Raw genomic sequence first — 26,215 nt, 5'->3', positions numbered from 1 at the left:
AGTGCCGTTGGGATCAACTCCTGTGGAAGGAAGCAGTGTTGGGCAGTGGGGGAGTCAGGCTGCAATGCAGTCACACCAAAGGCCTCAGCTGACCCTCTGTGAAACTCTGGAGCTGAGATGGCTCTTCACAGTTCTCCTGAGATGGGGACAAAGGGATGGGGCTTTGTTCCTCCGTAGTGATCAATCTCTGGATGTGAGCCACCCCTGGAATGAGGTGTGACCCTGGATGAGGCAGTTTTCTTCTGCTAAGGCAACTCCCAAGAAGGACTGAACCACCAAGCACTATTTTCTGTCATCACTCCTAGCAGCTGAGGATAAGCTTGTCTGTCATTTCCGAAGGTGTCTTGGGAAGAACGTCACAGAGCCCAACACAGAGGTGACTGTTGGAGTTGCCCCTGCAAAGTTACTCTTTGTTCCTTTTATAGTTAATAAGTACTTTATAAGAAATTATCTTGAGACTATAAAATCCCATTTATTACCAAAATTATTATCGATAGAATGATTGATTAATACCAGGATGAATCCTGATTTTCTCTTTTAATTAAATAGGTTATTTAAATCTTTTATTATCATTAAATAACTCAATGTTCAAATAGCTTCAAATAGCTTCGATTTTGCCAGTTGGAAACTATTCCAACTAGTTTCAGTATCCTTACTGCCTCATTGTCTGGCACAGTAAGATGTTTCAGGCCCATTTTGAATTTTCCCTGCACCTACCCTCAAAAGAACCATTTCTCTAAGGAGAACCATTCCTCCAAAGAACTCTGCTTCGGTTTAATAGAAAGTAGTATTTAGAAACCAAGATCTAGGTCCTAGGTGTGCTCGTTACTATTTTACCTCCTTTCAGTATTTCCCAATTCAACCTAGGTATATCTCACTCACCGTTCTTTTCACCTGTCTGTCATACCTATGGTGACCCCTGATTCATGACTCTTGTCCTCCACACATTTCTTTTTTTTTCTGAGACAGAGTCTTGCTCTGTCGCCCAGGCTGGAGTGCAGTGGTGTGATCTTGGCTCACTGCAAGCTCTACCTCCCGGGTTCACGCCATTCTCCTGCCTCAACCTCCCAAGTAGCTGGGACTACAGGCACCCAACACCACGCCCAGCTAATTTTTTGTATTTTTAGTAGAGACAGGGTTTCACTGTGTTAGCCAGGATGGTCTTGATCACCTGACCTCATGATCTGCCCGTCTCGGCCTCCCAAAGTGCTGGGATTACAGGCATGAACCACCGCACCTGGCCGTCCTCCATACATTTTTTTATCCTTGAGCTTGTCATTTACTGAGTCTTCACAATGTGCCGACAGTGTGCTTTGTGTTTGTGTTAGTTTTATGTTGCTGTTTTAACAAAATATCATAATCTTAGTGTCTTAAAACAACAAATATTTATTATTTTGATATAAGGTATAATATATAAAAGGTGTAATGACATATTAACTGAGCTCCTCCTACCTAGTGTCATCCTTTAGGGAGGAATCAGTGGAATTCAGATCCTGATTATTCCAGCTCTAAATGGTCCAGAATAATCAGGATCCAATGGCTGGTCCTGGTATACCTGGTCTGACACTGGGCTTGGGATCTGGAAAGGTCTTAGGAGAAATTACATTGAGACTGTAAAATCCCCGAGCAAGAAGATAAGGTCTTCAGAATGTGAAGTAAAGAAAATGCCCTCTCCCAATTTTATGCAATGAATGAAATTCTACTATGGCAATTTATTCATTTAAGATGTGAAGGCATTATTTCCTACAAAGTATAAACATGGAGGTAAGAAGAAGTATTAGCACTCTTCTTAGACATTAACATTCTAGCAAAATGAATTTATTAGACTCTTGCCATTAACTGTTAGCTGAGACCAGTTCCCTTAGAAGGAGTTGCCAAATGACTGTTTTCATAGGGAGCCATGTGATGTTCAGTGATTAGGTGCTGCCAGGGAGGCTGGCCCAGATGAGTCCCAAAGTGAGGATTCTCTAGCCACGACACAAGCAGTATGAAACTCCAGGCTACGTGCTTAAAGCACTCTGGAATTTGAGTAGTGGCAGATATTTTAGACGAAATTCCACTGTGCCACTTTCCAAAGCACTGGAATTAGGTGTTATTTATGGAAGGCGATATTGTACCCCTTCAAGCCCACAAATAAAGAGATACTCATCAATGACCTTTATTAAAGGCAAATCATTGTGGAACACATGACCAGAGGAAATGAGAGGGGATTTGAATATATTCCAAGGCCTTAAAAAGATGTCAAGAACAATTGTGTTCTCCCACAAGGCATCCCTAGGCAAGGATGGTCCAACCTCAATACTGTTTCTTTACATCCCTGTTTCAACTGCATCCATGATCTCTTATGTTATCTATGTCACTTGCAAAAAAACTAGGCTTGAATACAGTTTTTTTAAAGTGGTGCTTTTAAATGTAAGCAGTAATCAACTTGTGAAGTAACAATGAGCATCTATAGTAAGCAAATAAACATCCACACATAAATATACATATGAATAAACAAAATACAAATGTGTGTCTTTCTTTCTGCCAGTCCTTTGAGTTCCATATTTGTTGTCATGTAGTTAATAAAGTCATTGACTTCCCCCACAGTCTACTACTCTTGCCCTGTTATTCTTACGTGGCATTAGTATTATGAATTAAATTACAATCTAAACTTGGATATTTAATTATAAACCCATTGAGCACAGGAAATGTATCATATCTCAGCACAGTCACCACCCCGTCTCCTCCAGGTTAAGTAGTATCACTCTGCTTATCACAAGCACTAGTAAACATCTGTTTAAATAAATATTTATTGAGTATGTGTTGTAAATATCCACTTGTAGGTTAATATCAGATTGACTGCACCATACTCCTTAGAATGTTTGCTATGTTGATTTTTGTTCTTCCAATAATTGTTTTAATCTCTGGCAATGCAAACTCGTTTAACACTTGCTTTTATATATTGCATTCATATATACTCCAAAGACAAATACTTTTTCAGAATTACCAGTGATTTATTCTTATCCTTATAACTGACTGTTTTAGCAGAAATGTCATCAGTTGGCCTGTTTTGTTTGGAAGACATTCAGCTAAACTTTTTATCTTTGTTGGCTAATGACACTTTATTTTTTAAGTCAGTTGCCATGATTTTAATGAAATGAGTCCTTCTTGTAAAACCTAGAATCCTCATCCTGCTCATATAATGGATGGAACACAAGCAAATGAGCAAATGGTGCTTTGGCTCCATAGACTTGCCATTTGCTAGGGGAAATTCAGTTGTTGTAGGAGAGAATTCTTTATGGTATGTGTTCTGAGCTGACTGAGAACATGAAAGAGATGGGTCTCGAAGCTCCTAACTGCAAGGCATCTGGTCAGTGACCTTCATGTTCAGTTCAAATTTTGCCTCCCCACCAAGTCCCTCTCCACCCCTTGGGCTTCCAGACCCCAGCACGAGGGGTCAGAAACCCAAGAAATATGAAAACATTCTTTGTCAGTTGAAAGAACTGCGTAACCATTGGGGTCAGATGGGGCAAAAAACTGGGTATGCAGTTTGGTTTATAACTGTGAAATCCGGCAAACTACAATCAATTAGACATTGCGACACCAACATCCTATTTCTCTCCCTCACATCTCTAGATCTTGAAGAGTTTAACCTCCCTGGATTGATAGGATAACAGTCTTGTTTAAACTCATGCCAAGGAAGGTCTGGAAACTGCCCTAGAAACAATGGTCATGTAGATGAACTTTGTACTTCTGGTGGCCACATTTTTTATACCATGTACCCTGAGCAATTTTCCCTATTTCCAACCTCTACTTTCCTCCCTATTTCCAACACCCAGTTCCAGCTTTTAGGAAAAGTACATAGTGCAACAAATTTAAGCAAACACATTGCTTTCCCAGGGATATAAACATTTCAGATCATCTCTAATTTCTCTTCAGTTGGTAGGATTTTCATTACCAACAAGCAAAAGGGGGATATTGAGAGGTCAAGAGATCTTCATAGTTATCCTGATTGCTCTCCTGCAGTCTTCACAGAACAACCAAAGTGATTTTTTTAAAAGAACTTAAAGCAGATCATGCCTCTTTTCTAGTGACTGCTTTTCTCAATCCGAACAAAATCCAAAGTCCTACAAAGCCCTGCTTGATCTGACTCTCTCTGACATCATCTCCCATGGTTTACTCTGCTCCAGGCACTTTCTCATCTCCCACAATTCCCTCTGCTCAGGCAGCTCATCTTCCACAATTCTCTCTGCCCCAGGCATCTTATCTCCCACAATTCCCTCTGCTCAGGCACCTCATCTCCCACAATTTCCTCTGCCCCAGTCATCTTATCTCCCACAATTCCCTTTGCTCAGGCACCTCATGTCCCACAATCCTCTCTGCTTCAGGCATCATACCTCCCCCAATTCCCCTGCTCAGGTACCTCACCTCCCACAGTTCTTCTGCTTCAGGCACATTGGCCTCCTCAAGCATGCCAAGTACCACCTCCCACAGGGCCTTTGCACTGACAACACCCATCCACTCATACTTGCACTGCTCATTCCCTCACTTTTCTCAAGTCTCTTCTCAAAGGTCTCCTCTGGCCACTGTCTCCAAATTAGCACCCCCAACTCTGTCCCTCTCTGTCCCCTTAAGGTGCTCTAGTCATTTATTCATAGCATTTGTCTCCATTTGACATAGCATATATTTATTTGTTTATTGTCCATATACTCCCACTAGACTCTACACTCCATGAATCTTCTATGTGTTGACACTGCTGCATTCTCAGTACCTAGAAGAGTGCCTGGCACTTAAATGGTGCTTAATAAATAACCTGTTGACGAAAAAAATCCGGAATCATTCCACATCAACAGTTACCTGTCAATTGAAAAATCACAAATTTATACATTTGGAAAGGAGTCTTTATTTCTTATAAAAGGTTACAGCCTGCAGAGTGACCATCCAGACAGGCTGAGAAGCACAGCCTCTGGCAGATGCTGAAAAGTGGGCACTTCAAGGGAAAGGAAGATGGAACAGGAATTTATGCTGAACTCGTTGGCCAAATATACATAGTCAACAAGTTACAAGAGGAGCTATGAACATTTATGAAGAGGGACTTAATGTATGCATACTAAATAAATATGGAAGAGGGACTTAATGTATGCATACTAAATAAACATGGATGTTATATGTGACCCATATTCACTTTAGGGTGAGACCTAACATTTATATGTACTGAAGTTAGGCCCTATACATCAAAAGGTAAAGCAGGGACAGGAATGCATGGAAGTGTGCAGCTTCCGTAAATCATCCAGAACCAGTCCATGGTTGATAGTCTCTTACCAGGAGAATGATGCTGAAATCAATCGCTTATCCAATCAAAGATGTAATTGTGGCTGGTGGAATGTGGGTCAGTTAGCATCTGGTGGTGGGTGAACTGCAGTTGTTTCAACATTGCTCATCTTGAGACTAGGGCTTGTTTAGCTGCTAGAGAAAAAGAAAAACTGTGGCAGTTAGGACATAGTTTATTCTTTAAATGCAGAGGTTCGTGACTTAACCCTTGCCTGGCATGGCCTTGGGTCTTGTTTATAATTAGATATTTTATTGCCACAGTGTCAGTCGTATGATCTCTATTTTAATATTGATTCTGTTCAATTTTGTCTAAACAGCAAAAGGAAAGGGAATATAATGAGGTGTGTACCACCTCTCATCCCATCATGGCTGCGACTCAGTTTTTAAGGTTTCTCTAGGGTCCCCTTAGCCAAGAAAGAGTCTGCACAGTTGGTTGGGAGGGGAGTTGGGATAAGACTTTCCTTTTAGTTCTCACACCTTATTCGCTACCTGTGTGGTTATGTTCAGAAATAAAAATAAGTTTAGTAAGATTTCTTCGCTGTTATAGCCATCAGACACCATATAATAAGGTGAATAATAATCTGTTCAGTTTATGAAATGCCCTTCACACACACTATTGTTTAATCCTCATCTTCTGTAATGCCCATTTTACAGATGGAAAATGCACTGAGAGGGTTCATTAGCCTCCCCAGTCACAGCTCTGGACCAAGCCGACCTGAGTTCAAATGATTGTTCTGCATCCTGACAGCTGTGTAGCCTAGAGTTAGTTACTTAAGTTACCTGAGCCTCAGTTTTCCCATATATAAAATGCACATAACCCTTAAAGCTGACAGGAGAGCAAATAGAAACTGCTCTAGACTTGTAAGCAGTGGGGTCTTAATGGAGGCAATTGTGTACACAGGGAAGCGAATGACTATGAAGCCAAACAAGAAACCTGGTGAGGCAACCCAGGAATTAGGAACAGTAGAAAACTGCCACTGCACCAGGATCTGGAGGCACATGGAGGAGGAGGTCCTGTCAGAACCCAGAAGGCATCAGCAGGTGCTGGAGCCATGGAGGCCACTCAGACTCTCACCTCAAGACAGAGAGAGCACAGGAGACACACCCTGACATCTCCCTTCCTCCTGCTCCCAATCCCCTCTTTGGCCAAACCTACCTGGAAGTCAGAGAGCAGAGGAGCCTGGGAACATGGCTTCCTGTGGAACCTGACAGAGGGTTCTAGGAGTGCAGGCAATAGGTCTGAGAGCAGCCAGTCAGTCAATAGGTGGAGTCGCCCAGACAAACTATAAGTGATTGTTATTCCCGAATGGACAACAGGAAACACAAGTCCAAATTCTCTGACTCCTGGTCCTCCTGGTCCTTAGAAATTGAAACTGCAACGAGAACAAATCTGCAGTGTAATGTTACGCTCTGTAACCAACTTTGTCTACATTGTAGAACATTTTCTGTTGGTTATTTTTTCTTAAAGACTAAAAATATCCTGTCTTCTCTTAAACAAGGCAACACACATGGGTTAGGGAATTTCCAGAAAACTAGCTTCCTGGAGTAAATTTGTATCGCAGTTAACAACACCAGGTCCTAACTTTTGGAGCAAACTCCTCATAAAGCAGCACGTTCGCCCATGTTTGAAGCTTAGTCTGGAATCTTTCGATTAGAGGGAATGATTGTTTGGTTCATGGCTGCATTTCACTTAAAACGGTGCCTGGGGCCAGGCACAGTGGCTCACACCTGTAATTCCAGTACATTGGGAGGTCAAGGTGGGTGGATCACTTGAGGTCAGGAGTTTGAGACCAGCCTGATTAACATGGCAAAACTCCGTATCTACTAAAAATTCAAAGAATAGCGGGTGTGGTGGTACCTGTAGTCCCAGCTACTTGGGAGGCTGAGGCAAGAGAATCACTTGAACCTGGAAGGCAGAGATTACAATGAGCCAAGATTGCGCCCCTGCACTCCAAACTAGGCAACAGAGCAAGACTCTGTCTCAAAACAAAACAAAACAAAACAAAAACAAAAACAAAAACAAACAAACAAGCAGTGCCTGGCACCTTGTAGGCAATGAAAAACTCTTTGAAGAATGAACAAAACCTGGGGTCGCCTATGGCTCTGCCCCCTTACTCAATGCCAACATCAGATACCTACTGCCTCTATTTCCTGCTTCCACCGGCACACCTCTAGTTACCTTCCCCCGAGAGTCAGTCAAGGACACCATCATGCCTCCCTTGAGTGGTTTCCTTGCTCCACTCTTGTCCCTCTCAAACCATTTTCCATCTTGCAGACAGACTGATCTTTCTAAAATGCAATCTCATCAGACCTCTTAAACTTTTCAATGGCTCCTGCCCCATCTCCTTCCCCTCCTTAGGACATACTCTAAATACCTTTGCACAGCTTTGGAGGTCCCTCTGCTTTTTACCCTGCCTGGGTCAACTGCTTCTTCTGCCACAGGTATCCTGCCATTCCCTTTATGCACTATCCCTTCCTTATTCCCTTGGCTGGTTATTCCCCCAGCTGGGAAGACTTCCCCACCTTGTCCAAATGGAGTTGGGATACAAATGGATTGTATCCCAAAACCACATTCTCTAAGGAATCTTCTTAAACTTCCACAGACACTGTTAGCCACTTCCTCCTCTAGGTTTCCACACTGTGTTCCTCATGGCCAGTAATCCCAAGAAAAGGCTGGCATGCTGTAGGAACATTTAAAATGCATACACATTTCATTGCGGGGGCTTCATAGTCCTCTTTCACAGAAATAAGACATTCTTAGGGAGAAATTCTGCCATCTCAATGCTGTCCATATTTTCTCTGAATTTCATGTCATGTTCTTACTTCCTCTGAATGCCACTGGCATCATCCTGAGACACGGTGTCCTCATGTTCACATTCCTGCCTTGGTTAGCCATCTAAATGGTGCACTTCCTAAAGCCAGGGGCCAGGTAGTCAGCATCCGGTGACAACCTGATGATTTCTTTCGGATTCACTCAAAGAGCTTAGCACAATGCCGGTTTCATGTATATCTCACAAAATTACACCTTACCTTTACTCCAAAAGAGGTTTTAAATGATGTAGGAAACATTTAAAGAAAAGTGAAATAAAATCAAGGTAGAAAAGACACCTTAACAATACCTAGCTCCCATTTGCCAAATATTTATTGAGCACCTACTATGCTTGAAACATCATGCAAGCTGCTGGGTATACAAAGTTAAACAAAACTCAATCCCTGTCTTCACAAAGCTTCCCCCCAAACCTTCCTAAGTTTGCCTGAACTAGAATAAACATGGCCAGGAAGGTCTCTCTCTTTAGGAAACATCTGAAAATATGTATGCAATCTGTCAATGGCAACTTAGCAATGGAAAGGGCACATTTCTACAGTCCTCAAAGAGACGATTTGCTTTTGAATACTTGTGTTTCTCTCTTCTTAGTTGCTATCATCCATGATTTCTGTGCCTTTTTGATTGTTTCTTTTTTGGTGGTGGCATGTTGTTTTTGTAGTTGGTTACCTGGTATTTCTAAGAGTTATTCGGGGACTTATTCCCTCTTGGTCTCAGCACACTCCCTTTCCATCCTAAGACGGTTAGCACAAATTTTGCTTCCTTTTCCAAAGCAACTGTATTCACACTTCCAGCACTGCCACATACATCATGCTGTCACCTTCGTACTTCCAGGACCTATTTGGAAATAGATTGATTATTTTGAACATGAAAGGTGTGCCTTGGGAAAAACAAATGAATCAAATGGAAAAATGAATTAACATCATGAAATTTACCTTCTCAGCTGAAGACATGATATATTCCTGTGTTCCTTAGAGACAATCCTCTTTTAAGAATGAACTCTTAAAGGAAGTCAGCAGATAGATGGAGTCAGAGCTCAGCTTAAAATATATTTATATAAGAATGGAAAACACCCTCTGAAGGAAAAAGCTTAGAAATAAAAATGTTTGTTTCTTGCGAGGGGTGCTTGGATTGAACACCTGGATTGCTGCAGGCATCTCATTCCAGAGCTTCTAACATCTCTATGATGACCTTAGTGGGACTTGACATTTGCAGAGAGCTCAGTTCAGCCCCATTGACATTTATTAGGTACCGACTGGGTGCAAAACACTGTGACATTCTATGGAAGCTATACAGACATATTAGACAGTGTCTTCAGTTCAGTTTAACAAGTGGAATAGATATCTAAGTGAATAAGGAGATAAAGGTTTGTTTGGGCTTTTCTGGGAAATAATTGCTATAGAAAAAGGGGTCTCAATGCAGACCCCAAGAGAGTATTCTTGGATCTCATGCAGGAAGGAATTCAAGGTGAGTCACAGAGTGCAGTGAGAAGAGATAGTTTATTAAAAGCTACTCTGTTACAAAGTAGGGTGTCCTCAGAAAGCAAGTAGAGGAATGCACTGTCGTTGTTTTTCTTCTATAGGGGTCTTGTCTACGTAAAGACTAAGCTAAACTGTGCTTATGTGTGGGTAGGCTGACAACATGACAAAATTTGCTATTCTGTTGATTTAAAGAAAACTATCCTTGACATTTTAGTGTGTGAGTACATCAGAGCGTAACTGTAATTATCTCGAAAGTATATATCGTTACAGATATCAGGACATCTGGATTTTCTGTTGTTGTGGGAGTTTGTCCTTGCAGGCATTACCAAGTTGCTTCCTTAGCTGTCAACGTCTTAGGACCATGGGTTTTGACTGGCAAGGAAAATGCCTTGCTAGTTTTAAGATGAAGTTGATTTAAAAAGGTTGTGACCCTGGCTCTCCTAGGTTCTTGTTTCCCTAACAATGTGGCCAGAATTCTTATTACTAAGCATAGCGTATCAGGGGCATAGACTGCAGCCACTGGACTTATAGATGGCATACCCAAAAGAGGAGAGAAGTGGGAGTGTCCTGAGTTACTAGCTTCTTTATTTTGGAGCACGAGAGGGAGCAGTGATTGACAGATATATCTACTCAGTCACCCTCCTTGATGGCAAGTATGTTCTTCCAGGTCCTAGGCATGAGAGAGGTGGAGTCAGAACAGTTCTATTAGGAACAATATTCAACCATACCGACCATACCATATGCTATTTGATGTCCTTTATAGACTGCCTGGGAACCTCATCACCACCTGGGACATTGTATTTTTTAAGTAAAAATATTTCAAAGCCATCAACTAACCTAAAATATTAATTTCTTAAAAGGCAATGAATTCTTCTAGTGGGCACTACCAATGCAGGGCTTTGCATGCAGTGGGCTGTCTGGTCTGTGGAATGCATTGAAAGGTTGAGGGGACATTTTCCCCAGGGTCACATAGCACTGAATCTGAGCTGCAGCTAGATTTCTCTTGCCTATCTTGTGAAGAATACTAATATCAAGAAACTGTGCACAAAGCTCAAGCCTAGGTATCTAAGGTTAGAACAGAGTAACATCATAATGGAATTAAAGATTTTCATCTTCTTCCTCCTACATCCCAGCTGGGGGGATTAAGGTAGGTCTGTGTAAGGAGAGTGAGGCCCTCAGTAAAGGGACAATGAGGCATTCGAATATAGGCCTATGGTCCAAGCAACTTTTGCCTTAAAAACGGTAGTTTTGGCCGGGCGCGGTGGCTCAAGCCTGTAATCCCAGCACTTTGGGAGGCCGAGACGGGCGGATCACGAGGTCAGGAGATCGAGACCATCCTGGCTAACACGGTGAAACCCCGTCTCTACTAAAAAAAATACAAAAAACTAGCCGGGCGCGGTGGCGGGCGCCTGTAGTCCCAGCTACTCCGGAGGCTGAGGCAGGAGAATGGCGTGAACCCGGGAGGCGGAGCTTGCAGTGAGCTGAGATCCGGCCACTGCACTCCAGCCTGGGCGACAGAGCGAGACTCCATTTCAAAAAAAAAAAAAAAAAAAACGGTAGTTTTGTGACCTCAATAATAATTCACAAATGAAAGCAAGCACTTAAACTAAGAGCATATGTTAATTTCTAGATCACTTGGGAAGATGGCACTAATTTTTGATAAGTGTGAAAAATTGCAATTGGTAATTATAATATTTCCTCATGTTTGGCAGTCCAATTTCAAAGGCTGAAATTATTAAAAACAAAATGGGATTCCTTTCTTGGATGCTGTCTTTCCCAATTCTCTTTTTCTTGCCCTAATGTTTTTAACCCAAAGTTGCATGATTTGGGGGAGAAAAGGAGAAAAACACATCTATCCAGGCATTACATCCTTTAGGCAAACACATGCATGGAAGGTCCCTGTATGCAGCCATGTTTCCCATCCAGATTGGGCCAAGGATAGCTGATGGGCAGTCATGGATGTTGATGGATGGGTTTTCCAAGGATAGCTGGATTGTGGTCTCATAACCATGCTGACTCCTGGGGCTGAGAAGGGCTATTTAGTGAAATGAAATACTACTCTGTCACTACTTCCTCACTCACAGTTCAATCATGGAGAATACTTCCCCAGTGCTGTCACTGAAATCATTACATCCAGAATTAAACATAGTATAATAGAGCAGTCACCAAGACCCCGAGTTGCTATTGACACATCAGGTTTCACATTCCTAACCAGCTTTCCCATACCGGGATATGAAAAGGCTTCCAATCAGGATTCTTTTTCCTTCCTTTGGAATTCATCTCACCACTGCCTGTCCCTGACGTGTTTCCATAGCCTGTTCCCGGGTCACGTGGCATCAGCGTATCAGCAGGGTTGCTCAGCCTTCACCCTTTGGCGTCTTCACTCTTTGGAAGCCTTCCCAATGCAAATCACAAAAAATTGAGTTGGCCCAGAGAGATCCTCGTGCAGGTTCCTCTCTACCTGGTCTTCCTTCTCTTCACTCAGTTGTTACTTCCTTTGATCCTCACTTCTGGCTCCCACATCTTTTATCCACCACAGCATATTTTCTCAATGTCCCTTTTCCTCATATTCCTTCAGACTTTCCAGTTTTATTCTTCTCTCACCTCCTTTCATCTCCCTAGATCCCTTTTGCCATTCTCCACCTTCCTTCACTGAGGCAGCATGACATAGGGCAAAAAGAACAGGCTTCCCTGTCCCCAGTTCTGTCTCCACCTCTGCCTAGTTACGTGATGTGCATACATGACACCCTCACCAAGCCTCAGTTTCCCCTCTGTAAACATTTCCTCGCAGAGGTTTTGTAAGGACCCTAAGAAACAAAACTTAATTCGTGTCACTGTATTTCCGTCACTATGTGAACTGCCTTGGCCACTCTAAACAACTTTTGCAATCTTAAAATTGAGCATTTTAGCTATGAATTGTAAAATCAGTAAAAAGCTACAAACCTCCTATGTTTTCAACACCCCCTGAGACTGTGGGGAATTTAACTAGGAGACTTTAAGGAAACTAAAGGTTGACCTACTAGTAGTATAGATGTTTGCGAATAGTTTAGAAACATATTTCTCCTTGGAAGGAGAAACTAGGTGATGATATTTTCTTCTAAGGCTCAAGTGTTAGACACCAAGAGTCCATAATGAATCACGCCTTAAATAAATAAAATGTGAAATCCTCTTAGGCAGATGTTGGCAATTGTTTACTGTAAGGGCCAGCTACTGTGTTAGGCGTTGCAGACCATATGGACTCTGTCACAACTATTCAACTCTGCTCTTACAAGAGCAGAGTTGTATTGTAGCATGATAATACACAAGCAAATCAACATAAATGTGTTCCAATAAAAGTTTATATAAACAGTAGGTAAGCTACATTTGGTCTCAGACTATAGTTTTTTAACCATTGCTCTAAGGGATGAATGGAGAATACAGTGATCATTAATGACTCAGAAAATCAGAAATTATGATTGAATGGGAGGTTTCAGGTGACTCCATGATGATTCTGGAATTATTAAGGCTTTTTGGTTACTAAGGAATGACAACACTTCTTTTTTTTTCACTTCTACAAGTTCTCCTGATGGAAAAATCAGTCAGCTTAAGGTTTTTTAATCTGGGATAAACTGGCCTTTGAAATAGTTTTGGGCTTCGGTAGGTCTATTGGCAGTCGGTAAATCCATCCTAATTTCTCACAGATGGAGCAGATAAGGATCACTTAGAGGAATCAGAAAGCCCAGGACAATAGAGAAGTAACAACAACTGCCACTTACTGAGCTGCCCTCCCTACCACAAACTATGACCACCATGATCTCCATTTTATAGAAGAAGCAAAGTTTTAGTTGACAGGGGATGAGTGCTTTGTCTGAGATCACACAGAAGTGGTAGAGCCAGCTGTGTTTCTTTCCCCTTAGCCACAATATCTCAATCAACACAAGTAACCTACTTTCCTTGGGACATTCACCTTTCTTCAGATTCAGAACCAGAGAGGGAAAAAAAATCACCCCTTCTTCCTTCTGCCTTTACTTTCTAGTAGAAGTGGCTGGGCACGGTGGCTCACACCTGTAATCCCAGCACTTTGGGAGGCCGAAGCGGGTGGATCACCTGAGGTCAGGAATTCGAGACCAGCCTGCCCAACAAGGCAAAACCTCATCTCTACTAAAAAAACAAAAAATTAGCTGGACATGGTGGTGGGTGCCTGTAATTCCAGCTACTTGGGAGGAAGCAGGAAAATTGCTTGAACCCAGGAGGCAGAGGTTGCAGTGAGCTGAGATTGTGCCACTGCACTCCAGCCTGGGTGTCAAGAGTGAAACTCCATCTCAAAAAAAGAAAAAAAGATTAGTGCCCCCGTGTGTGCTAAGCATAAAGCTTTCATTATATGATAAAATCTATTGTCTTTTTATTTCCCAAACTAAACTGCAAAGAGTCAAGAAAATGGAAGCTAAGACACTGAAGTGATTTGCCTGAAGTTGCACCAGTAGTTAATTGTGGAGTCAGAATTTGACATAGTTCTCATCAACTCCAAAACATTTTTCAACTCATACAGCTGCCATAGAGCTTAGTGTTAAACACTCAGACTCTCAAGCCAAATGGTCTGGGTTCAAATCTGAACTCCACTATTTGCTAGCTGCATCACCCTGGGTAAGTTGCTTAATGACTCTGTCTTAGTTTCCTGATTTGTCAAATTAGGATGATGATAATGGTTTACTTCTCATCATTTGTTATAGGAAATAAAGGGGTGATAAGAACATGATAAATCACATGCTTTGGCTTTTTCTGTGGAATATCAGCTCTATGAGCACAGAAATTATTGTCTGTTTTCTTCACTGTTGTATCCCTAGCACTTAGGATAATGTCTAGCACATAGTAGGCAATATCAATATATGAATGAAAAATGTCAGAAGTAGTGTTTAAATTAGGTTATGACTGGGTTCAAAGTCAGCACGAAAAGCATAGCTTTCCTTTTGCTTTACTGTTTTTGTATAACTTGGGTTATACAAAAACAGTACCTTGATAGGTAAAATTTAATATGAGTCTTTGAAGTCTTAATTTAAAGTGTAACAGTGGAAACTAGTGATTGTCTTCATTCTTTCCATGTTCCCAACAAAAGTAGAAGTTAGTACAAAGGTGAAGCTGAGGTTGAGCACATAGCAGGTACAAAGAGTGCTTTCAGATGTACTTCTCTAGTTCTTTGCTATTCCCCAAAGTGCATTCTTATATAATTATCTCAAATTCCTTTCATCCCTTATATTTTTAAAAAAATCTGTCATTAACACGCAAATTTTTATCTCTGTAAGTTTATTTTTACTAAACTTGCATCTTTTTAAATACTGTGTATTCTAAATCTAAATCAGTATTTACTGATGACAGCTGCTGGGAACCACTGTAATAAATGAATCATGGGTTCCATTTACCTGGCAAGATTGCCTTTGATGTCTACACGCCAACAGTGAAAGGGGTTCCAGAGAACAACAAAGCCTCTGGGAGAAAAGGCAAGCTCATCCCAAGACAGTATGCACAAAGAGGGAGCAGAAACAGGAGATGGGTGCCTCTGGAACAAACATGCTCATGCAGGTGTGTTTATGGAGAGGCTCCTGAGAGGCTGAGTCCCATGTGTCTTCAAGAGCATTACTTAGATGCCATGGCACCTAGGCAGAAAACAATGTTTAAATCTGTGCTGGATTTATAAGTATATGTGATATGCATTCTGAGTGGTATACCTGATATCCCTAAAAGCAGAGTGTTGAAGTTCACATCTTTCTCAGTGGTTTGTATTAGTTTTCATTAAGATTAAGCATCCTCACAAAACTGCCCAGCAGTAACATATGGAACCACCTCCTTGGAAAGTTCTCTCTCTAACAGTATGCCTACCAAAGACTCTTTTAAAGATCTTTGAAATAAGTAATTAGGGAGGCTAGAATGGAGCATTGTTTGCTTGTCTTAATGTGGAATCCTCTACATGCTTTATAGAAAACAAATGAAGTGAATAAGTTTTGCTCTTGAAGGTTCTTCTGCTTACAGTCAAAGTAATCTGCAGACTTGCCTGATTTGTATGTTTCTTCAAGTCAAGATTAATTCTAATGGATTACTCCTGTCCCTTCAGCTATAAGATAAGAGAGGGAGAACAAAAGTGGCTTGTGAAATCAACCTAACGCAGTATCTCTTCTCTCTTCTCATAGGTCGCTACCCACAGGAGAACAAGGGAACCTACATCCCAGTGCCTATAGTCTCAGAGTTACAAAGTGGAAAGTGGGGGGCCAAGATTGTCATGAGAGAGGACAGGTCTGTGCGGCTGTCCGTCCAGTCTTCCCCCGAATGTATTGTGGGGAAATTCCGCATGTATGTTGCTGTCTGGACCCCCTATGGCATCATTCGAACCAGTCGAAACCCAGAAACAGACACGTACATTCTCTTCAATCCTTGGTGTGAAGGTAAGAGGCAGGCATTTAGTGTTTTCATTTAAAAATTCACCTGTTTGGCAGAGTGCCATGGCATATGCCTATACTCCCAGCTGTTTGGGAGGCCAAGATGGGAGGATTGCTTGAGGCCGGGAGTTCGAGACCTAGTCTCTAAAAAATAAAAGTTAAAAATTAGTTGGGTGTGGTGATGCACACCTGTACTCCCAGCTACTTGGGAAGCTGAAGTGGGAGAACTGCTTGGGTTCAAGATTTGAAGATTACAGTGAGCAATGATTGTGCCACTGCACTCCAGCCTGGGCAATAGAGCAAGACTCCGTCTTGAAAAAAAAAAAAAAAAGTCATGTATTTCCAATACATCTCTTTTTGGAGGGGTAGTAACATTATTCTAAATACATACACCTCTCCTACGTATACCAGTTTTAATGATTGAAAGAGAAAGATAGAAAATTCATCCTCCGTGTATATGAGGATAAAACCTCTGTTTGTGAAGTCAAGACTGCTATACATTTATTTTGGGATTAATTGGAGATTGTCTAAAGTTGCACAATTAGTTATTTGTGGAGCTATTTAATTACAGTTTTGTAATTAAAAGTAATTGCAAAAATCGCGATTACTTTTGCACCCACCTAATATATGTTGACAGTATAACCTCTGTACACTATTACTCTGTAAACACATTGGTTTACAAAAGTATTAGAATCTATGACTCTGACTTCAGAAAAATAAAATGAAGTCGACGCTGTTCATAGTGGAACTAACCTCTCTATCCCCCTACTTTAAGAACAGAAAGTCTGTATGTCTAAAGGATTCCACAAACTTGTTTATGTGCATAGTGGGTGCAAATTTTGCAAAGCACAGCTCTGGATGTGCAAAGATGTAGCTGTACTTTAATATAATATAACTTGATCTCTAGTGCTATTTTCGGTCTTCCTTTCTGTCTGCGGCAGAAGCTTAATCTAGTTATATTCAAATAAAACTCAGTCAAGTTCAATAATTTCTCTATCAATTCTGTTTTGTGCCTCAGTCACACACAGGATTTTCTCCTCATCTTCATCTCTGCCCTTTCGTACCTCTCCCCTGCTCCCATACTTGGTACGAAGCTGTTTTAAGTTCCAGAGGCAGATGCAGATGTTGCAGCAGCATCGATGCTGCAAGACCATTTCTAGGTCCTAGGAAATAAGGCAGTGAAAGATATAAAAGCTCACATGGGGCAGGAGACTTCCCATGGCACCCTACCCCACATGCATTGCTCTCTAACAACATCCAAAATGAGCCCATATTATTGCTGATTTTGAATGATCCTTGTATGTGAAAGTTGCATTTGAATCAGAGTTAATCTGTCCTAGATATAGATAAATGGAAAACAATATTTGCTACTCATCTAGAACATACACGTTGGTCCTACTGACCTTTTCTTTGTTTTATATTTGTATTTATTTACTTTTTGTAGAGACATGGTCTCACCATGTTGTCCAGGCTGGTCTTGAACTCCTGGGCTCAAGCAGTGCTCCTGCCTAGTGTGGGCAAAAGGTGCCAAGCTATTCCTGCACTCCCTATACATCCATCCTCATCATCTTGTACCCAACACTCCTATCTGTGAGACAGATATTCAAGGTAAATGGTAACAGGAAATTTTAACTGGGCCATGTGCAGTTCAAAAAATGAACTCTTGATAGTAATCTTAAAACCAGATGTAAGGCATTCTGCAACTGGTTGATGGAGTGATATTTACAGAGATGAAAAATACTGACAGGATCAGAGTTACAGATATATAAATTAATATTTTCAATATGTTAAGTTGGAGATAACCATAGACAGACAAGCAGAAATGACAAGTAGGTATGTGAATCTGGAGAGGAAAATCAGAGATGTGTATTTGGGAGTTATCTGTACCTAGGGAGAAAATATAGATAAAGAAGGAAATAAGATATAGTATCTAGCCTTCAGGAACATCATCATTTAGGAGTCCAGTAGAGAAGAAGTCAGCAAAAGAGAACGAGATGGAAGAGTATGTAGGAAGCAGCCTATTCTAAGAAAATTATATTTAAAAATTCATACTTATCAATCAGGAGTTTGTTACTGGCTTTCTTTATATTACAAAAAGAAAATCATAGGCTTCATATAACTTCTCAGAACTCTAGGAAATTTCAGAATGCTATAATTTACCCAGACTTTGGTTTGTTTGCAGCTTTTCTGGATTATATCATCTGTGTAAAATGGGATATATGTCTACATGCACTTCAACTTATGTGGCCACTCTTCTTAAGGGGAAAAGGGTTAGTTATGTTGCTTGACATATTAACTTTCAGGATAACTATTCAGGAGGCGGACAGTCTAATAACCTTCTAATTGCTGCCTTGATCTTCAGCTGTATACATGATGAGCAGCTTCCAGATACCTGTGTTCTGAAAGAGTCCCTTAGGTCTAGAGGCGTTCTTGTCCTAGAGGCTGTACAGGGACTTCCCCTAGGTTTTCAGTGCATGGAAAGGATCGGAGGAAGGTGGCACAAAAACCAGAGACCAATCTGGAAGCTGTGGTCTAGGACAAAGATGATGATAAACTAAACTATGGTGGTACCAGTGGAGATGAGAAGGGGTTAGATTGGAGATCTATTTTTGTATTTAGAAAAGAAATTGCACAGGGATTGAAGATGAGAAGTAAAGAAATGGGAGAACTCAAGAATGACTCTAGATTTCTTGTTAGGCCAGTTGGGTTGATGGCAGTGCCATTTTCAGAGCTGGGAAAATGGTGGGAAGTGGAGGGGAAGCACGAGGGGTGAAGCTAAGAGTTACATTCAGAAATGTTAATTTGGTGATGTCTATGAGACATGCAAATGAAAACATCAAGTCAGCACTTGAATAAAGTGAATCTAGAACTCAAAGGAGATGGCTGAACTAGACATGTAAACACGGGCACGGTTAGGAGCAATAATGGACACAAATGATTCAAGGTCATTAACAAGTAAGAGTTGAGACAAAGGAGAAGTCAACAAAGGAGGCTGAGCAGGAGCAGTCAGTGGGGCACAAGGAGATCAAAAGAGCCCAGAGCCAGACACACTGATAGATTCAAGACAGCAGTTAACTGTGTTGAATGCTATGATTAGCTGAATAGGATAAGGGAGGAAAGTGGCCATATAGTGTGGAAATATGGATGTCTTCGATGATCTTGAAAAGGACTGTTTCACTAAAGTGATGGGGACAGAGGCCAAAGAGATGGTCATGGGCTGCACTGTAAACTGGAGGCAAGAAAGTGAGATGGGAGGAGATGGTACCTTTCTCAAGACTTTCTGCAGCACCTAGATGTTGACGTGAAAATCAAAGGAGAATTTTTTAAAGACAAGAGAGAGTGGGTGTTATTTTATCGTGACGGAGAGGAACCAGGAAAGAGAGTTTGCAGTCCAGAGAGAGGACAGGGGTTCACAGCCTTGGCTGGACGTTGCAATCATCTGGGAAGCTTTGAAACTACAGATGCCTCAGTCCCCCATGCAGGCATTCTGATGTAATTGCTCTGGACTGCAGCCTGGGCTTCAGGGTTTTTAAAAGCTCTGGAGGTGATTATTGGAGCCAAGGTTGAGAAGTTTTAGGAGTGAAATCCTTGAGTGGTTGGAATCCAGGGAACAGGTGAAGAGCCTGTGATGGGCGGGGCTATCTACCCTCCCCAGAGGCAGGAGTAAAACAGAAGAAGAGGGGTGCAGATTTTCTAGTTTAATGGAAGGAGAATGAGGTTGTTATCATTTCGTGACTTTTTTTTTTTTTTGTCAGTGAAGTGTAAAGCAAAGTCATGTGTTGAGAAGCAGCAGTAAAGAAGGGCATGAGATGCTTGATAGGGAAGATGTGAGCTAGTCATCTGGAAGGTGGAAGGTGAACTTATTACAGGCACATGCCGGGAGGGTCCTTCCTGCTTCCAGAACACAGGGCAAACTAGTACAATCCTCTTCATTACTTGACCTGTGGAGACCCAAACATCTCTGCAAATTCTTTAGGGATTTCTGACCTTGTGGTTGCCTCTGCTTCCAGGAACCCTACTCCCCACTGTGCTGCTGCAAGTGAGAAACTTGACCTTCACCTTCAATTTCAATGTTGGCAACAACAACAAAAACAGTCACACACGACATCTGTGAATGCCCAGACCTTAATTGCAGTTTGGGACGGAGAGTAAGAGGAGGAAGGATGCATTCTGTGGTCACCACGCTTAGAGCACATCAGAATCACTTGGAGGGCTTGTTCCGACATCTCTGTGCAGCACCCTCAGATTGAGTAGGTCTGAGGTCTGGCCTGATGATGTGCATTTCTAACCAGTTCCTAGGGGATGTTGTTGCTGCTGGTCAGGGTTAACACTTAGAGGACCACTGGTTTCATAATAATCACAAAACAATAAAGCTGGGCATGGCCCCCAGGGTAGCCTGCAGTCCCAGCTACTTGGGAAGCTGAGGCAGAAGGATTGCTTGAGCCCAGGAGTTCAAGGCAGCCTGGCCAGCCTGTCTCTCAGAGGAAAGAAAAACAATAAGCAATAATTTAAAAACTCAGGAGGCAGGGCCGGGCACGGTGGCTCATGCCTGTAATCCCAGCACTTTGGGAGACTACGGCGGGCTGATCGTGAGGTCAGGAGTTCGAGACCAGCCTGACCAACATAGTGAAACCCCGTCTCTACTAAAAATATAAAAATTAGCTGGGCGTGGTGGCATGTGCCTATAATCTCAGCTACTCAAGAGGCTGAGGCAGGAGAACTGCTTGAACCTGGGAGGTGGAGGTTGCAGTGAGCCGAGATCATACCACTGCACTCCAGCCTGGACAACAGAGTGAGACTCAGTCTCAAAAAACAAAAACAAAAACAAAACAAAACAAACAAAAACACCTCAGGAGAGTATAATTTACTCTTCTTAAAATTTCACTGAGTCTACCCTGAACCTAATTCCAGTCTGTCTCCTCCTTACCACCCCTTCTCTCTCTCCTACTGTTCTCCTTTATTCTCTGAACTTTTCTCTCCCATTCTGTCCCAGGAACAGATTCTCCTTCCTTAATGCAGAGGGGTCCAGTGAGCTTTATTATTTTATCGCTTGGTCTCTTCCAACAACCATGCTTTGGGACACTGAATATCTTTTTTTTTAAATGAAGTGAGAGAAAGAGGTCATCTCCCCACTTTACTCATTGTGTGGCTGTCCCAGCCTAGCATGCAAAGCATAACCCAAAAATGGGATGATATGATGAACCTCCCCCCGCCCCCCTCCACATACACAAGCACAGACACTGTAGCCCAGCAATCACCTGCAGTTTTATGCTTGTGTGTGTTAATGCATAACAAAAGACTCAGCGGTATGGCCTGGTAATTGGAAAGTAGGTCAAAAGAGAGGGCTGAGACTGTCACCCAAGTGAAAAAGATAGCAGAAGATGAGAAGGAAAGCTGTTTCCAGAAATTGTCAAAAGAGAACCAGGTGAACAAGATTCTGATCCGAGGTGGCACGGGACACTGGGCTGAAAATCACAGCAGCACGCACAGCACTTATTGATAGGAGAATGCTCAGCTGTGCTCCTGAGGGCCCTTTAGCCTTCTTTGCACTCATAGGCAATTTATCCTCCTTAATCACTAAATCATTAATGGGGATCAATAGCGATGCCACGCCAGTGAAGGCAGGGGTTCATGCAGGGAGAATAATTGCTTAGTTTTTAGTTTAGTGGTGCTAACCGGGCTTCGGGCCCATTCTGGGAGGAAACCCTGCTCCTGGGTATTAGAGAGAACTGTACCTACAAAGGCAGCAGGAGTGAGACGGGCAGTTATTATGAATTCATCATGTTTAACGACTCAGGAATTTTGAATTATTGAATGTATTTCACTATGTAAATATAGAATGTTCCAATTTGGTAGTCTAGCACTAGTGCCAGATAGTGGGTTCTGAAAGATTTAGATTTCTGGTATCTGTGCCTGGTACTCTGGAGAAGCACTGAGCAGTATTTTTGATTGGGTATCAGTTACCTTTAAGGGATCTTTCTCCTCCTGATAAGTTGTTCCCCCATCCCATTCTCCATCACTGCTTTTCCCTCACCTCATTCAGCCTCGTATCCATAGGCTCTGGCACACTTGAGGTTTAATAAATGTTTGCTGTGTTGATTTAATAATCCCAAGTAAATACTCTTTAGGTTCGCTGCACCCTATCGTTGCAGATAACTTGTAAATGTAATCTCAGACCTTACCATCTTGAGAAAAGTCAAAAACATATCTGGTGTGCTGGGAGGAATGTGTCTGTGGGTGATGTGTGTGTGGATTTCTCTCTTAGCATCTGACACCAAATTAGCATCTAATATTTCCTTTTTATTCAATGCGTTTTTTCATTTTTCTTTAAACAAATAAATCAATTTACTTTAATATGAATAAATCAATATGTTTCCAATATCTTGGATGCTTTTAGTAGCAAATAAATAAATATGACCCTCTTGTATTTTATTATTAAATTCATCCTCAGGCTATTTGCTCTGTATTTATATACCGTCTTTTTAGCCCCTTTTGTACAGAATGGGGTAAGTCATCAAGACTGGTGTCCTCAGAGTAGCAATGACCAACATCCCTTCTCTTGGAGACTGTTGAGCCCAGACCAGAATTTACACCCTCAGGCTAGAGCCATTCATCCATCAATCCACAAATATTGATAGTATGTCTCATCCCATGCCCATGACAACACAATGACCTGTGCACATTACAACAGTAGTATGTATTCCTTCATAAAAATTCAAAGTCAATACTGAATTAGGTACTAGGACTATGGCAGTGAAAAAGGCAGACACAACCTTCATATGGCTTCTAGCAAGGATTTTACAAATGAGCTCCTAAGAAAAAGCTAATTACAATTGTAAAAAATACTAAAATAAGTCAGTGTACAACAAGAACACAAAACTGGGGACTCCGACCTATTTGGGGAATGAGGAGAGACTGGCCAGTGGCTTAGCTTTGCGCCCAGAACAGTGTTTGCATAGAATAGTAATCAAATAGTTGGTTAATTGAATTTTTGTGAAGTTTTAAAAGCTTATGCAAAAAATTTAACCTTTATTTTTCTCAATAATCGTCTTAAATAAAATAGTATGTATCATTCTTCCTAGTGTCTGAATCACTTAGAGACTTATTCTGCTTCTTTTTTTTTTTTTTTTTTTTTTTTTTTGAGACGGAGTCTCGCTCTGTCGCCCAGGCTGGAGTGCAGTGGCCGGATCTCAGCTCACTGCAAGCTCCACCTCCCGGGTTCCCGCCATTCTCCTGCCTCAGCCTCCCGAGTAGCTGGGGCTACAGGCGCCCGCCACGTCGCCCGGCTAGTTTTTTGTATTTTTTTTTTTAGTAGAGACGGGGTTTCACCATGTTAGCCAGGATGGTCTCGATCTCCTGACCTCGTGATCCGCCCGTCTCGGCCTCCCAAAGTGCTGGGATTACAGGCTTGAGCCACCGCGCCCGGCCTTATTCTGCTTCTTATGCCAAGCGAGGATCATTTAGTGTGGCCCTATAATAAGAAAGGATCCCAGAGAGCTCACAGTAAACTTCCTTTCCAATGGCATGTAGGTGACCCCGGGATTGAGGTGCAAAGGTCTTTACAAGGTCTTTCTAGAAAGAGCATGGTTGGAAGTGTCTAATGCAGAGTCACATTCATCCACCAATTCATGTGGTTTACAATTCCTTTCTTGTAGAGTCTCTTGTATGCTTCAAAGTGTGCTCATAGTCAGTATCTCCCTAGACTGTGTGTTTAGAAGGCATAATCCTTATCTCACTTAGCCTTACATGGTGCCTGGAATTGAGTTAATGTTCAGTAAGTGCTTGCTGAACTGAACTCATAATCACCATTCTGAGAGGCAAGGAGATGATTATCAGACTCAGATTTCAAGAGAGAAAGCAGGTTCTGTGATGTTACGTGCATTTCTCAAAGTCCTGTAGAAAATTAAGATAAAAACTGGGGCTAACACTGGAGCATCCTGACTCAGTCGGGGTAAGCACTTATATTTCTAAAACACAACCTGTCGTTATCTGGCCTTGTATAGCAAAAGAAAAAAACAGTAAATGGCCAGCTGAGAAGATTCTGTGATGACCTGATCAACGTGGAAAATTTTGCCATAATAAATAAATAAATAAATAAATAAATTCAGATTGCTATTTACAAGATCAAATGAAAGCTTTCTCTGGGAAAGAAAATTAAAGCACACCAACAAGGGCACAGGCTCCCTTAGAGGATATGTGCTAAGTAAAGAAGCTCTGACATTTTCTTTGTAGAATTGCTTCATGAATAATAGTCTATCTTCTGAAGATATCTCAGTACACTAAAAAGCCCTTAACCAGCAAAACAGGCAAATTAGCACAAATCCAATAACCTTCTCAAGCTGGTATGAGCTGTAATTCAACGTGTTTGTAAGGAATGTAAGCTACGTTGTACTATGCACACATGGGTGATTGTGCTGTCGTGAGCATAGCGGGAGATACACTATCAATATCTGTGAATTGACGGATGAATGGCGGTAGCCTGAGGGGACAAATTCTGATCTAGGCTCAAAGGTCTCCAAGAGAAGGGGTGTTAGTCATTGTTATTCCAAGGGTACCAGTCCTGGCGAACTACTCCACTTTATACTGAAGGGGCTAAAAGGGAAGAAAAAAACTCAGCTGGCGGTTGAGGAACTACTTGCTTGTGCTTCATAGACTGATTCCATTCCAGTGTTACTAGGCAGGCAAGCAGGTCTCTGGAGTGATATGAAATCACTTTAGAAAGGCAGTGGGTTTGGATCCTTCCAGAATAAAAAGCTCAGACTCTAGAAACACCATTCCTTAATATGCTCACAATTCCCAGCGACAGGAAGTTACTCCTGGTATGCCACAGCACACACAGCCTGTTAGAATCTGCCATCCCTTTTGATGTACCTTGTGATGGAAAAACGTATCATGGTGACACTAGTCTGGAGTCACATTTGCTCTGCAGATCAAGCCACTCCCTCTAAGAGTGATTACACACTCCCAGCGTGAATCTTTCCTCTTTTTAGTGGTGCTCAGCTTTTATATAAAGGGGGAAGCAAGTGGAAGTCATTCCTAATCCCCTCGCTCTAAATTCCTTCCTTCCCTAAATGGGGACACGTTTTGCCTTTTTGAAGGGCCAAACCATTATTCCTTCTAAGGGATTAGAAACAACACCAAACTCTGGTTTAAACTGCTGAAAGAGACTGTGTAGGATAGCTGTTCTGCCACCACAGTTTTGTTTAATTCCTGGGCTCCCTTTGCTAGGCTTGAGCCTAATGACCAAGGAAATGGAACCTGCTCTGACTTTGAAATAGCATGTAAATAAGCAGAAGGAAGGTATCAGCCCATGCAGTGATGAATGATCTTCCTTCTCACAAAGAGGTTATACAGATACTAAAATCAATAGGTTCAGCATTTGTTTTTACATGTTTGTTATAAATCCTTACCTTCTCTGGGTGGGGACGACAGTGGGAATGTCAGAGGGTGACTGAAATCCACCCTAAAATTTCTCGGCCCACTCTTTTCTTTTTTAACTACCCTTGTATTCCCACCAGAGGAACAGCAAAATAAATGAGGTCATTATTCTTCACTACTTGCCTCTTGTAAATTGTTAGTCAGCCTGCAAGGGTAGTTATTTACGAGGCCTTCTGAAGATCTGTTCTGGTGACAGAGCTGCTCTGGGCAGTGGATGGAGGTGCTGTGCCACACTCACCAATGGTGCCATGTGTAATCTGTTTTTCTCAGAGTTTTATTGTAATGGTGGTTGTCTGCCAGAGGTCACCTATGATCAAAGAGTTGTCTGTTGGTCCAAAGTTATTTACGAGGCCTTCTGAAGATCTGTTCTGGTGACAGAGCTGCTCTGGGCAGTGGATGGAGGTGCTGTGCCACACTCACCAATGGTGCCATGTGTAATCTGTTTTTCTCAGAGTTTTATTGTAATGGTGGTTGTCTGCCAGAGGTCACCTATGATCAAAGAGTTGTCTGTTGGTCCAAGGTGCAGCCACTCCTACTCTGGGAACTGTCTAGACCGTATTTCTCCCCTCAGTACTCAGTTAAGTAGAGTTCCCAGCTCCCACGTTCCACACAAGCCTCACACACATCTCCCTTCTACCAGTCCAAATTGTTGGGTTTCTAGAATAGTGAGTTGTTTGTTAGTTTGTTTCTCCTATTAGTCGAGTCTTCCATTTTGCTAAGTGAAGAACTAGCTTCCCCTGAAACGTAGTGAA

At 41.9% G+C, this 26,215-nt stretch overlaps 1 protein-coding gene across 2 annotated transcripts in view; it reads left to right on the top strand.

Moving 5' to 3' along the window:
• The window catches only part of F13A1 (coagulation factor XIII A chain), a 157,395-nt gene that overhangs the window by 32,091 nt on the left and 99,089 nt on the right, over positions 1-26,215 (top strand). For both annotated transcript variants that reach the window (XM_033216116.1, XM_033216117.1), the window contains exon 4: positions 15,780-16,031. In XM_033216116.1, the coding sequence (XP_033072007.1) occupies positions 15,780-16,031 (252 nt within the window). The remainder of the gene's footprint in view (positions 1-15,779; positions 16,032-26,215) is intronic.

The sequence above is a fragment of the Trachypithecus francoisi genome, unplaced genomic scaffold (assembly GCF_009764315.1).
Source record: "Trachypithecus francoisi isolate TF-2019V2 unplaced genomic scaffold, Tfra_2.0 Lachesis_group10, whole genome shotgun sequence".
In the NCBI taxonomy this organism is placed as follows: Eukaryota; Metazoa; Chordata; class Mammalia; order Primates; family Cercopithecidae; genus Trachypithecus; species Trachypithecus francoisi.
The sequence above is the reverse complement of the archived record's forward strand: the minus strand, read 5'-3'. Positions and strand labels throughout refer to the sequence as shown.